Raw genomic sequence first — 14,771 nt, forward strand, 5'->3', positions numbered from 1 at the left:
AAGGGAGTATCCTCAATTGAAATAAGATGAATATGAGGCAGATAGGAAAGAGAGCTTTCAAATAGGCATATCATATATGGAAAATTAAAATAAAGATTATGTCTGCACTGGAAACAGTAAAATTCATAAGCAAAATGGCAATGATTAACCATAAAATATAGAAAACATTTCCCAAGTTAAGTGGAAAAGAAATAAAATTACTGAGGAGAAAAACTGTTTATGGAAAAGAAATCAGTGCTCAAAGACACACATAATCATTAACATAAATACATACTAAAATATATATCCCAAAACCAAAGAACTAGAATAATGGAAAAAGAATCAAACAAAAACCAATCCTCAGTAGATAAAAACTTCCCTTAGTAAAATAAAGACATGATTGAGATTGTTCAAATGAATCTCCAAATATTAAGTTAAAAGAATGAAAAGCAGCCATCAGTATACCCTGGTAAACATTTTGAAATTGGAGAAGAACATGCCAGTAGTTAAACTCTTATCTCACAGCCCCACATTCTCTCTCCTGTACTCTGCTTTTTGATATGGGGGCTGGAACTCTGCAAACCACATTTCTGCTTTGCCACCTGTTTCCTTCTTTTAGGATGTGACGTTAATAGATGCTAGAGGGAGACTGAAAGACTAGAGGAGGAAGGGTCTTGCTCCTTTCTGCTCATTTCCTGTTCCTGTGTCACCCCATCTTTTTTTCCTGCATTCAGTTGCATCCAATTGTCATTTGGCAGAACTTGCAAAATTGGCCTTATTGAGACCACTCAGAGCCATCAACACCAGCAGACTGGCACCACCTCCTCAGAGCTTCGGGTCCCAGGCCAAGGGGCCCCTCTTTCATGTCAGAGATGTCAGCTCTGGCTAAGCAGAGGTCCAATCACAAATGTCTGGATTTCAACTGCATAGGGGCTCTCCTCTGATTTTCTAAACCTTAAGAACTACAATCTCTTCTTTTGTTTTCCAACACTATGGGTGGTAGCTGTTTCCTTTAGTTGATACATTTATGATATAGTGTTCTCTTGTTGACTTTTTGGTTAACTAGTTAATTTTTATACCTACTTAACAAATCTTTATATTAGATAAAAGTAAGATCACATTTTCAGATGAAAAGATTTCATGGCTTCCCTGGTGGCTCAGTGGTTGCGCGTCCGCCTGCCGATGCAGGGGAACCGGGTTCGCGCCCCGGTCTGGGAGGATCCCACGTGCCGCGGAGCGGCTGGGCCCGTGAGCCATGGCCAATGAGCCTGCGCGTCCGGAGCCTGTGCTCCGCAACGGGAGAGGCCACAACAGAGGGAGGCCTGCATACCACAAAAAAAAAAAAAAAAAAAAAAAAAAAAGATTTCAAATGTATAGATCTAACATTTTCCCTAATTAATATGTAAATATTTATTTCCAGGCAAAATCCTAAATGGATTCTCAGGAAGTATACATGACACTAAGAATATAATTTTAGGCATCAAATAAACCTAAATGAAAATTGAAGCCCAACATTCATTAAAAATGTATATCTAGTGAAAAGAGAAAACAGTAATGTATGTAATTTTAAGAAGAGTAAGCAGTTTGGGATAGTGTGCAGGGTGGTTTATTTTAATAGGATGAATAGTAAATAACTTTCTTTGTGGACAAATTTTGAGATGAAATCTCAAAAATGAGAAAAACCCAGGCACGTGATGATGGGTAGGAACAGCATCTCAGACAAAGAAAAGAGCACATTCAAAGGGACTGAGTTTGGTTAGAGCTGCTATATTTGAAGCAAAGATAAAAGGGCAATTTGGCTGATGTACAGAGAAAAAATGTAGAATAGGCAGAAACAAGATCCAGTAGGTCCCTTTAGGTAAAGATAGGCATTGTGTTCTAATTGTAAAGAGAAGTTCTTGAAGAGGACTGAAATATTACTTACATTTGTTAAGCAGCTGTGGAAGCTTTAGAAAATGGACTTTAGGGGAAAGAGAAGTAAACAGATTGGAAACCTTTGCTATTGTTCAAACCAGAGGTGTTATTAGCTTTTTTAGGGCAGAGTTTATCATGGCAGTGAGAGGGAGTGTATTTTGCCACCACAGAGGGTATATTAGGCAATGCCTGGAGACTTTTTTGGTTACCACATTGGGCAGTGTGTTGCAGTTGGTATCTAGTAGAGAAAAGCCAGTCTGCTGCTAAACATTGTACAATGCACAGGACAGATCCCTGCATCAAACAAAGAATTATCTGACTCAAAATATCAACAGTATTGTGTTTGAAAATTCCCCATTTAGGGTGATAGGAATGGAAAAGGAGAAAAGTGAAGAGACATACAATCATGCAAAAAAATATATTAAGTACCAAATTTTTGTAGTCTTTTGAAGGCTCCTCAGACTATTTTACCAGAAAGGATATAAATATGCAGATCTTTAGTTCACATAATTCTCATGAAATATATGTGATACTTAAAAAAAAAACAGTTATTGAAAGAAGTTTTGGTTTTTATTTTTTAAGAAGGGACAATCAGAAAAAATATGCAGTCTTGATCTGTCAAAGATCCATGAAGACTAAATCAAAAACAAAAGATTTAAATATCTTACCAAAGCAGTTTACTAAGTTTTTTTTTTTTTTTTTTTTTTAGTACGTGGGCCTCTCACTGTTGTGGCCTCTCCCTTTGCGGAGCACAGGCTCTGGAAGCACAGGCCCAGTGGCCATGGCTCACTGGCTCAGCTGCTCTGCAGCATGTTGGATCTTCCCAGACCAGGGCACTAACCTGTGTCCCCTGCATCGGCAGGTGGACTTTCAACCACTACGACGCCAGGGAAGCCCCTAAAAGTTATTTTTAAAACAATATTCACTCAAAAACTTTTTTTCAAATAAAAAAGGAGTCTACTCACTTGCCATTCAAAGCTGCCACACCAACTGTGCTTCGGGAAATTGACATACTAGCTACAAATGTCCACTGCTGACTCTGAGGATCCCACCTCTCCACTGTGTTCAGATAGCTCCAGCCATCATGGCCTCCCACGGCATAGATAGGGCCTTCAAGTACTGTCACACCTGAAACATGGGAGAAATGAAAACCGAATGGATTTATTCCACAGTGAGGTTCTAAAATCAAATTAATAGTAAAAATTATGATGCCATTCAGAATAGGTTCTAGAAGTTAAGAAACAATTGCAACTCCCTCTTGTGAGAGCCCCAGAATCACAGCTAACTGCTGAACAATCATTGACAAGAAGTCACTGGAACTGACCAAAAAAGATACCCTACATCCAAAGACAAAGGAAAAGACACAGTGAGATGGAAGGAGGGGTGCAATCACAATAAAATCAAATCCCATAATTCCTGGGTTAGTGACTCACAAACTGGAGAAAAATTATATCACAGAAGTCCACTTACTGGAGTGAAGGTTCTGAGGCACATGTCAGGCTTTCCAACTTGGGAATCTGCCAATGGGAGGAGGAATTCACAGAGAGTCAGATTTTGAAAGCTAGCAGGATTTGACTGCAGGGCTTCCACAGTACTGGGGGAAACAGAGACTCGACTCTTGGAGGGCACACACAAAGTAGTGTGCACATCAGGACCCAGGAGGAAGGGGCAGTGACCCCATAGGAGACTGAAACAGACCTACCTCCTAGTGTTAGAGGGTCTCCTGCAGAGTCAGGGAGTGGCTGTGGCTCACCGTAGGGGCAAGGACATTGGCAGCAGAAGTTCTAGGAAGTATTCCTTGGTGTGATCTCTAGTAGAATCCACCATTAGCCCAGCCAAAAACCTGTAGGCACCAGTGCTGGGTCACCCCAGGCCAAACAACCAAAATGGAGGGAACTCAGCCCCACCCATTGGCAGACAATTGGATTAAAGTTTTACTGAGCTCTGTCCACCAGAACAACACCCAACTCTACCCACCATCAGTCCTTCCTATCAGGAAACTTGCACAAGCCTCTTAGATAACCTCATCCACCAGAGGGCAGATAGCAGAAGCAAGAAGAACTACAAACCTGCAGCCTGTGGAACAAAAACCACATTCACAGGAAGACAAAATGAAAAGGCAGAGGACTATGTACAAGATGAAGGAACAAGATAAAACCCCAGAAAAACAAATAAATGAAGTGGAGATAGACAACGTTTCAGAAAAATAATTCAGAATAATGATAGTGAAGATGATCCAGGACCTCAGAAAAAGAATGGAGGAAAAGATTGAGAAGATGCAAGAAATGTCTAACAAAGACCTAGAAGAATTAAAGAACAAACAAGCAGAGATAAACAATATAATAACTGAAAGGAAAAATACAATAGAAGGAATCAATAGCAGAATAACTGAGGCAGAAGAACGGGTAAGTTATCTGGAAGACAGAATGGTGGAATTCACTGCCGTGGAACAGAATAAAGAAAACAGAATGAAAACCAACGAAGACAGCCTAAGAGAACTCTGAGACAACATTAAATGCACCAACATTTGCATTATAGGGGTCCCAGAAGGAAAAGAGAAAGAGAAAGTGTCATAGGAAATATTTGAAGAGATTATAGTTGAAAACTTCACTAACATAGGAAAGGAAATAGCCACGAAAGTCCAGGCAGGATAAACCCAAGGAGAAACACGCTAAGACACATAGTAATCAAATTGACAAAAATTAAAGACAAAGAAAAATTATTAAAAAATTATTAAAAATTATTAAAAGCAACAAGGGAAAAATGACACATAACATACAAGGGAACTCTCATAAGGTTAACAGCTGACTTCTCAGAAGAAACTCTACAAGCCAGAAGGGAGTGGCATGAAATATTTAAAGTGATGAAGGTGAAGAAACTACAACCAAGATTACTCTACATGGCAAGGATCTCATTTAGATTTGATGGAGAAATCAAAAGCTTTAAGACAAGCAAAAACTAAGAGAATTCAGCACCACCAGACCAGCTCTACAACAAATGATGAAGGAACTTCTCCAAGTGGGAAACTCAAGAGAAGAAAAGGACCTACAAAAACAAACCCAAAACAATTAAGAAAATGGTAATGGGAACATACATATCAATAATTACCTTAAATGTGAAAGAAGTGAATGAATTAAATGCTCCTATCAAAAGAAACAAGCTTGTTGAATGGATACAAAAACAAGACCCATATATATGCTGTCTACAAGAGACCCACTTCAGACATAGGGACACATACAGCCTGAAAGTGAGCGGATGGAAAAAGATATTCCATGCAAATGGAAATAAAAAGAAAGCTGGAATAGCAATACTCATATCAGATAAAATAGACTTTAAAATAAAGAAATACCCATATCAGATAAAATAGACTTTAAAATAAAGAATGTTACCAGAGACAAGGAAGGACACTACATAATGATCAAGGGATCAATTGAAGAAGAAGAGTTAACAGTTCTAAATATATATGCACCCAACATAGGAGCACCTCAATGTATAAGGCAAATGCTAACAGCTAAAAAAGAGGAAATTGACAGTAACACAGTAATAGTGTGGGACTTTAAAACCTTCCTTTCACCAATGGACAGATCAACCAGTCAGAAAATTAACAAGGAAACACAGCTTTAAATGACACAATAGACCAAATAGATTTAATTGATATTTATAGGACATTCCATCTGAAAACAGCAGATAACACTTTCTTCTCAAGTGCACATGGAACCTTCTCCAGGATAGATCACATCTTGGATCATAAATCAAGCCTCGGTAAATTTAAAAAAATTGAAATCATATCAAGCATTTTTTGTAACCACAATGTTATGAGATTAAAAATAAATTATAGGGGAAAAAAAGGAAAAGAACCCACAAACACATGGAGGCTAAACAATATGTTACTAAATAACAAAGAAATCACTGTAGAAATCAAAGCAAAAAAAAAAAAAATACCTAGAAACAAATGACAATGAGAATATGACTACCCAAAACCTATGGGATGCAGCAAAAGCAGTTTAAGAGGGATGTTTACAAAAATATAATCCTACATCAGGAAACAAGAATAATCTCAAATTAACAATCTAACATTACACTTAAAGGAACTAGAGAAAGAACAAACAAAACCCAAAGTTAGTACAAGGAAAGAAATCATAAAGATCAGAGCAGAAATAAATGAAATAGAAATTAACAAAACAATAGCAAAGATCAATAAAACTAAAAGCTGGTTCTTTAAGAAGATAAACAAAATTGATCAACCTTTAGCCAGACCCATCAATAAAAAGAGGGAGAGGACTCAAATCAATAAAATTGAAAATGAAAAAGGAGAAGTTACAATGGACACCTCAGAAATACAAACCATCCTAAGAGACTACTACAAGCAACTCTATGCCAATAAAATGGACAACCTGGAAGAAATGGACAAATTCTTAGAAAGGTATAACTTTCCAAGACTGAACAAGGAAGAAATAGAAAATATGAACATACCAATCACAAGTAATGAAATTGAAACTGTGGTTAACAATCTTCCAACAAACAAAGTTCAGGACCAGATGGCTTCACAAGTGAATTCTATAAAATATTTAGAGAAGAGCTAACATCCATGCTTCTCAAACTCTTCCAAAATATCGCAGAGGAAAGAACACTGCCAAACTCATTCTAGTAGTCCACCATCACCATGATACCAAAATCAGACACAGATATTACAAAAAGAAAATTACAGACCAATATCTCTGATGAATATAGATGCAAAAATCCTCAACAAAAAAATAACAGACAGAACACAACAGCACATTAAAAGGATCATACACCATGATCAAGTGGGATTTATCCCAGGGATGCAAGGATTCTTCAATATACACAAATCAATCAATGTGATACACCATATTAACAAATTGAAGAATAAAAACCATATGATCACCTCAATAGATGCAGAAAAAGCTTTTGACAAAATTGAACACCCATTTATGATAAAAACTCTCCAGAAATGGGCAAAGAAGGAAACTACTTCAACAGAATAAAGGTCATATAAAACAAACCCACAGCAAACATCATTCTCAATGGTGAAAAACTGAAAGCATTTCCTCTTAGACGAGGAAGAAGACAAGGATATCCACTCTCGGTGCTCTTATTCAACATAGCTTTGGAAGTCCTAGCCATGGCAATTAGAGAAGACAAAAAAATAAATGGAATACAAATTGGAAAGGAAATAAAACTGTCACTGTTTGCAGATGACATGATACTATACATAGATAATCCTAAAGATGCCACCAGAAAACTACTAGAGCTAATCAATGAATTTGGTAAAGTAGCAGGATACAAAACTAATACACAGAAATCTCTCACAGTCCTATACACTAACAACTAAAGATCAGAAAGAAATTAAGGAAACAATCCCATTCACCCTTGCAACACAAAGAATAAAATACCTAGGTAGAAACCTACCTAAGGAGGTAAAAGACCTGTACTCAGAAAACTATAAGACGGTGATGAAAGAAATAAAAGATGACACAAATGGATGGAGAAATATACCATGTTCTTGGATTGGAAGAATCAATACTGTGAAAATGACTATACTATCCAAAGCAATCTACAGGTTCAATGCAATTCCTATCAAATTACCAATAGCATTTTTTACAGAACTAGAACAAAATATCTTCAAATTTGTATGGAGGCACGAAAGACCCCAAATAGCCAAGGCACTCTTGAGGGAAAAAAATAGGGGCTGGAGGAATCAGACTCCCTGACTTCAGACTATACTACAAAGCTACAGTAATCAAGACAATATGGTACTGGCACAAAAAGAGAAATATAGATCAATGGAACAGGATAGAAAGCCCAGAGATAAACCCATGCACCTCTGGTCAACTAATCTATGACAAAGGAGGCAAGGATATCCAATGGAAAAGAAAGTCTCTTCAATAAGTGGTTTTGGGAAAACTGGACAGCTACATGTTAAAGAAAGAAATTAGAACACTCCCTAACACCATACACAAAAATAAACTCAAAATGGATTAATGACCTAAATGTAAGAGTGGACACTATAAAACTCTTAGAGGAAAACACAGGAAGAACACTCTTTGACAAAAATCACAGCAAGATCTTTTTTGACCCACCTCCTAGAGTAATGGAAATAAAATTTAAAAGCTTTTGCACAGCAAAGGAAACTATAAACAAAACGAAAAGACAACCCTCAGAATGGGAGAAAATATTTGCAAACAAATCAATGGACAAAGGGTTATTCTCCAAAATATATAAACAGCTCATGCAGCTCAATATGAAAAAAGAAGCAACCTAATCAAAAAATGGGCAGAAGACCTAAATAGACATTTCTCCAAGGAAGACATACAGATGGCCAAGAGGAACATGAAAATCTGCTCAACATCACCAATTATTAGAGAAATGCAAATCAAAACTACAATGAGGTATTATCTCACACCATTTAGAGTGGGCATCATCAGAAAATATACAAACAACAAATGTTGGAGAGGATGTGGCGAAAAGGGGACCCTCTTGCAGTGTTGGTGAGAATGTATATTGATACAGCCACTGTGGAGAATAGTTTGCAGATTCCTTAAAATACTAAAAATAGAATTATCATATGACCCAGCAGTCCCACTACTGGACATTTATTCAGAGAAAACCATAATTCAAAAAGGCACGTGCACCCCAATGTTCATTTCAGCACTATTTACAATAGCCAAGGCATGAAACACCCTAAATGTCCATCGACATACAAATGGCTAAAGATGTGGTACATATACAGAATAGAGTATTAGTCAGCCATTAAAAGTAATGACATTGGGTCATTTGTAGAGATGTGGATGGCCCTAGAGACTGTCATACAGAGTTAAGTAAGTCAGTAAGAGAAAAATAAATATTGTATATTAAAACGTATATGTGAAATCTAGAAAAATGGTACAAATGAACTGGTTTGCAAGGCAGAAATAGAAACGCAGTTGTAGAGAACAAACGTATGGTTACCAAGTGGGGAAGGGGGAGATGGTGTTGGTGTTGGGATGAACTGGGAGATTGGGATTGACATATATATACTAATATGTATAAAATAGATAACTAATAAGAACCTGTTGTATAAAAAGAATAAATAAAATTTAAAAAAAAAGAAACAATTGCAATGAGGTAGAAACTCTTCACTATTAATTGAATTTTTTCATTCAAGTGAATAAAATAGAATCCAACTAAATATTATGACCTAAATGCTTTATGAAAGATAATACATTTCCTTATTTATGACCATGTGAAGAAGCAAAATCTAAAAATCAGAGGTGATGCATGTTGTGCCTCTCCTTTTGAAGATTATTTCTACACTGTTGTTTAAAGTACTTTATTGCTTTAAGCAATGCTGCATTAAGCAACGTAACATTATCAGTTTGAATTTGAGGTTAGGATTCTCTGTGTTTTGGCTCCCCATCACTTCATAATAAACTTATCTAAAGCTTAGAAAATATGATGCCTCTTATTTTATAAACTGAAATCATTAAAAACTAGCAATTAAATTAATTATGAGTCATCAATGGGACAATATATACAACTTTTATATACTGTTTTTCCAGTCAATTCACTTCTTCATTAGATGGGTTTTCTTAGATCTTAAACAATTGCTAAATATTTACATATTATGTTAATATTGAGTGAAGTGATCTCATTCAGTCTCATTCAGTGTAGGGAAATTCTGGTGAATTTCCCCAAAGTTAAAAATCTAATGTCAGATTGTTAAGAACTCTGAAGCATCTGTGATTTTACCCTATTTGCTAGCTGACAAGGTAAACTGCCACAAATGTATGCATATTGAGAGAAGTCACAAGACTCCTGAGTCAAAGAGGAAAGGTAGTTATTACTCATAGCAACAGCAATCGTCAGAGAATCACCAAATTTTTGACCCCTTCTCCAAGCCCCAATTCCCACAGGGTGATGTCAAAAGGGCTTTAACATTTCCTTCAGCTTGACCAAACTGTAGACAGGATTCTCCTGCCTCTAGAGTCCTGACTTCACTTTCCTTAGAGAATTTACTTTGAACAACTTGTAATTGAAACTTATAAGTCCTCTGTCCCTTTGAGATGTAAGTCTTTTAAAAAACCTCTTGCCAGTGTTACAGCCACAGACTCTTTTTCTCAAGGACCTGGGAATATAATCTTCAAGAAAGATAGCATCCCTATCTCCCAGTTTCTGTGAGACGGTAAGGGCTTAACTTCATCTGACACCTTGCTTCAAGTTGTAAGTCTACCTCTTGTCTGGAAGGTAGAAAGTTTACTTTACCTTTAGGTAAGGTCAATTAGCAAACATAGATTGCCTATGATTCCCTCACTCACTACAGGTCTCAAAAGCTCTCCCACCTTTGTTTTAGTGGAGGTGAATTTAGCCTCAATTCTGGCCTCTCTTTCTTCTTGCAATAACCTTGAATAAAGTCTTTCTTGTCTGTTTAAGTTTGTCTAATACAATTTTTGCTTTGACAAGAGTCAGGTGAAACCTGTACATGCAGTGGGTGGTAAGTAAAGTTGAAGTTGAAAGTTGTAAGTTGAAAGTACATTAATTTATAATGGGCAATAAACTTACATGCCCATTACTCCAGAAGGAGACATTATCTTCATGCTTTTAAGTATGCCTGCCTTTCTCTTTGGAGATAGGAACTATCTTTATCTTCCTAGTATTTCTGTTAATAATTTGGGGGAGGAGCAGTCACTGCTTTGCTCAAAAGCTGTGCAGAAATATGAAAGATCCATGGAGAATTATGTCTCAACACCGATGTGAAAGTAAAATGATGCTTTTTAATTCATTCATTCATTCAACTGCTATTTATTGAATGTATATTATGTGTCAGGAATTTTTCTTACCACCAAAGACACAGTGCCAAGAACACATAGGTGAACAAGACAAAGTCCCTACCCTCACTGAGCTTATATATATTAGTCAATGAATATTTAACTAAAATGGAATAAGTACATTACTCACAAAATACCTCACTTAGAGTGTTTCCAATATCAATTCCAAATCAGTACAAGAAGAAAGAACAAAAGAGACAGAGAGGAAATGGCCAGATAGGTTGGAGGGTTTTCCAGAAAATTCTGGTATCTGGAAACTAAACGTGAAGAGTGATTCCAGGAGGGTGGGTCAATTATTTACCTGCATATTTCTGGACAACTACAAATTTCTATTGGATCTGGAGAGACAAAAGTTACTGTTGACTTTGAAAGTAGGTTCTGGACCAGTACTGTACAAGTTTTAATCCATTCTGGTAACTACTTATTCAGTCATATACTCTAAAATATATTTGATTTGTGACTTATTTTAAAATTTTTTGAGGTTATTTGATTTCATAAAAATTTTTTACTCATAAAGTATAACATATACAAAATACAAAATTTATAAGATATTTTTTCACATGAACAACACCACATACCCATCATCTACATTGTTTCCATACCAGAATACCAACTTCCAGTCACTAACCTCCCTTAAAATGTAATAATTTTTCTGATTTCTTTCCACCTATAGTAAGTTTTTCCCCCTATTTTAAATTTACAAATTAACACATTTAATATATTCTTTTTTGTGTGTCAAAGACTGAAAGTTCATGTCCCCTCAAAATTCACATGTTGAAATCCTAACCCCAATGTGAGGTATTAAGAGGTGGGCCCTTTGGTAAGGGTGATAAAGTCATGAGGGAGAGGCCCTCATGAATGGAATTAGTACCCTTCTGAAAGAGACCCCTGAGAGCTCCCTCACTCCTTCTGCCATGTGAGGACACAGTTAAAAGATGGCTGTCTGTGAACCAAGAGCAGGCTCTCAGCAGACACAGAATCTGCCAGCACCTTGATCTTGGACTTCGCAAACTGCGGACTGTGAGAAATAAATTTCTGTTGTTTATGCTCAGTCTATGGCATTCTGTTATAGCAGCTCAAACTTAGACATTGTGTCTTCCTCTTTTCAAGTTATGTCTATGACACTGATTCAGGTTGTTAGGTGAGTCAATCATTTATTATTTTACATTGCATATACTATTACATTGTATGAATAAACAACTTTTATAGGTCCATTTCATTTCTGATAAAAATTAGTATTGTCTCTAATTTTGATATCTTGCTTCTCAAGTCCTGGCTGCCTTGGTTTATCTCTGATGTCTTCAAGAATTTGATTTATGTATTTTATTCATCTTTCACAGTTGTACATGGCTAGAAAGCTTACACAGACACTAGATACTCCTTCAAGGCCAGAAATTAAATGTGTATGTTTAAGACTTCTAACTTTATTTTTAGTGCACAAATTTAATAAAATAATATAATCAAATGTATTAATCTGTCATTAATATTTTGGCCTTGGTTTATACATGTGTTTTTAAGATTTTCCTCAAGCTCTACCATTTACATAGGTAAATTTCTTAATCTCTCTATATTGCAATTTTCTCATCTCTAAAGTGAGAATAGTTATAATAATGATTTTATTATGTTGTGGTAAGGATTATATACATTAATGTATATAAAGCACTTAGAACAGGATCTGATACATTATTGCCATTCAACTTTTGTAAGCTATTGTAATTGCTATTATTATCCTCATATTCAAGTCTTAGGAAGCTATAAAAAAGAAACTTATAGAAAAGGATATATAAAAGTCCTGTAAGCATATATGTTTGCTATAAGTGGTAATCAGAATAATCAGGATATAAAAATAAAACATGTTTGAGAGAAAGTTTTTGACAACCATACTTTAATATGTTTTTAATTTAAAAGTGTTTCAATATCAAACACTGTTAATAATATTGGGAACTTATATTTTTATCATGAAATTGTCATTTAGGAATACCACTTTGGAGGGAAATTTAACAATACTTAATGAAAGTATTATGATCTAGCTTTTACAAAAATTTGAAATATTCTATAATATAAAATTATGATTATGAGAGAAAACAAAATACAGTAATTGAGGTACAAGAACTAGTAAATATTTCTTACAGTAAGTCAAGAAAGATTTAGATAAGCAATTAATCTATTAACTTTCTCTAAAGAAATATTAGAATGTTTCCATATCTGCTGCTGGAGATAAAATAGAGCTTACATTCTAATGTGGATATAGAAAATAGGAACACAGACATAATTGAACTATTTTATATATTAATATTCTTTAAGTAATCAAGGTATTTTGGGTGAGAATATCAGGGCCAGGGACAGGAAAAAAAGGCAGAAGAGTGTTGGCAGCTCAGCCATTGGAGTGTAATTGCCTGGGCTCAAATCTCAGTCTATTTCTACCAGCTATGTGATACCGGAAAAAAAATACCTTAAGTTTCTTGTATCTCAGTACCCTTGATCCCCAAGAGTACCTACCTCAATTATTTGCGGTGCTCAGCAAATAAAAAGCTCCTAATAATTTTAGTTGTTATATAAATAGAATGGGCACTATGGTCTCCCTTAGTATAAGTCATTAAAGCTGAGACATTAAGAACTGCAAGCAGGATGACGGAGTAGTTGTAAGATGTATCATCAGCCTCAAAACTTAAATTCATATCCCAAATGTCTCTACTTATAATTTAACAGTTGAGCAAGTACTGTATATCCAGGATTGTGTGATTTTTCCCTTGCAGAAGGATCTTATCAAGCAGAGTGAATAATTAGACCAGAATAATTTCAAAATTATACTTTCAATTTCTTCTTTGTGTTTACTAAAAATATCTTTGCAAATGCAGTAAAACAAGATTAACAATGCAAAAACATTTTTCAGTAACAATATTAAACCTGCATTAAGAAAATAATAATCTAATAGAAGCAATGGAAATATTTGTTATTTTTTGTGTCTCAAGCTACATAATTGCATGATTACTTCTAATAAAAAATTTTAAATATCTTTTTGATGTTTACTGTTACCAAAATGTTCTTTTTCCATACATATAATAATTTATATATGTTAAACTCTAGCTCTTGCACATATTATTCCTTTTGAAAATTCTGCAGTAAAATAACAGAATTTTTATGTAATTTTTCTTCAAGATAGTTCAATGAAAGTAGAAAACCATTCCTAATTTTCAAGTAAGATAGCACAGTTAAAGTTGAACATTATCCATGTGGGTTTTAGAGCACAAATAAATACAATGGACATTAAGACCTTTGAATATAGAGAGTAATCATGGGAATGGTCATTTGTACAGGTCATTCCCCCAAATATTTTTATGTAAAAGCAAAATTTATTGCTTACATAATTTACCCCAAAATATTTGTTTTACTATTTCTGTATTAATATAATCAGAATCTTAATTTGTTCTACTGAGAAAGAAATTGTCCTTTTTCTTTATCCTCATTAATATTATCCATTCAAAATATGCTAAATTTATTCTAAACTCTCAGTCCTTCCGATTTATAGAGAATACATGTTGTAATTACGCAAAATAATGAAATCATGGAACTAAGTTTTAGTATTGCTTTACTGTTTATATATTTATCATTAATTACATAATTTAAAAAGCACAAGCCTGTGGAATATGAGATTTCCTTTTGCCTAGGTAGAGAATATTTAGTTTTAAGTGAATAATAATGCATTTAAATTTCTTTTGACTTAATCATTATGTTGAATAAATTACTATAATATTGCTAATTATTACGTTATGGAAATCACAAAATATATCTAAGTCATCAATGGCTTCACAATTTGCATACGACCTTCTGGAAAAAACTTATTTTTGATTTTCTTTTCTAAATCATTTTTTAAAGTCATCATCAAGGAAATAGTAGCACCTAGTAAATATTTATAACTAATGTTAGGATGACATTTCCACTGCCATCAAATAGTTTTACTTCAGAAGCAATGAATCACCAAGTAATAGTTCATAAAAATGAAAATTTAAAGTTGTTCTGTGCAAAGAACTAAGCAAAAATAACCTGCATAAT

The 14,771-nt window shown here is 34.9% G+C and overlaps 1 protein-coding gene across 2 annotated transcripts in view; it reads right to left on the reverse strand.

Annotated features, from left to right (window-relative positions):
* The window catches only part of KLHL1 (kelch like family member 1), a 420,028-nt gene that overhangs the window by 32,694 nt on the left and 372,563 nt on the right, over positions 1 to 14,771 (reverse strand). For both annotated transcript variants that reach the window (XM_007102521.1, XM_007102520.1), the window contains one exon: positions 2,859 to 3,021. In XM_007102521.1, coding sequence (XP_007102583.1) covers positions 2,859 to 3,021 — 163 coding nt within the window. The remainder of the gene's footprint in view (positions 1 to 2,858; positions 3,022 to 14,771) is intronic.

Source organism: Physeter macrocephalus, chromosome 13, assembly GCF_002837175.3.
Source record: "Physeter macrocephalus isolate SW-GA chromosome 13, ASM283717v5, whole genome shotgun sequence".
NCBI lineage: Eukaryota > Metazoa > Chordata > Mammalia > Artiodactyla > Physeteridae > Physeter > Physeter macrocephalus.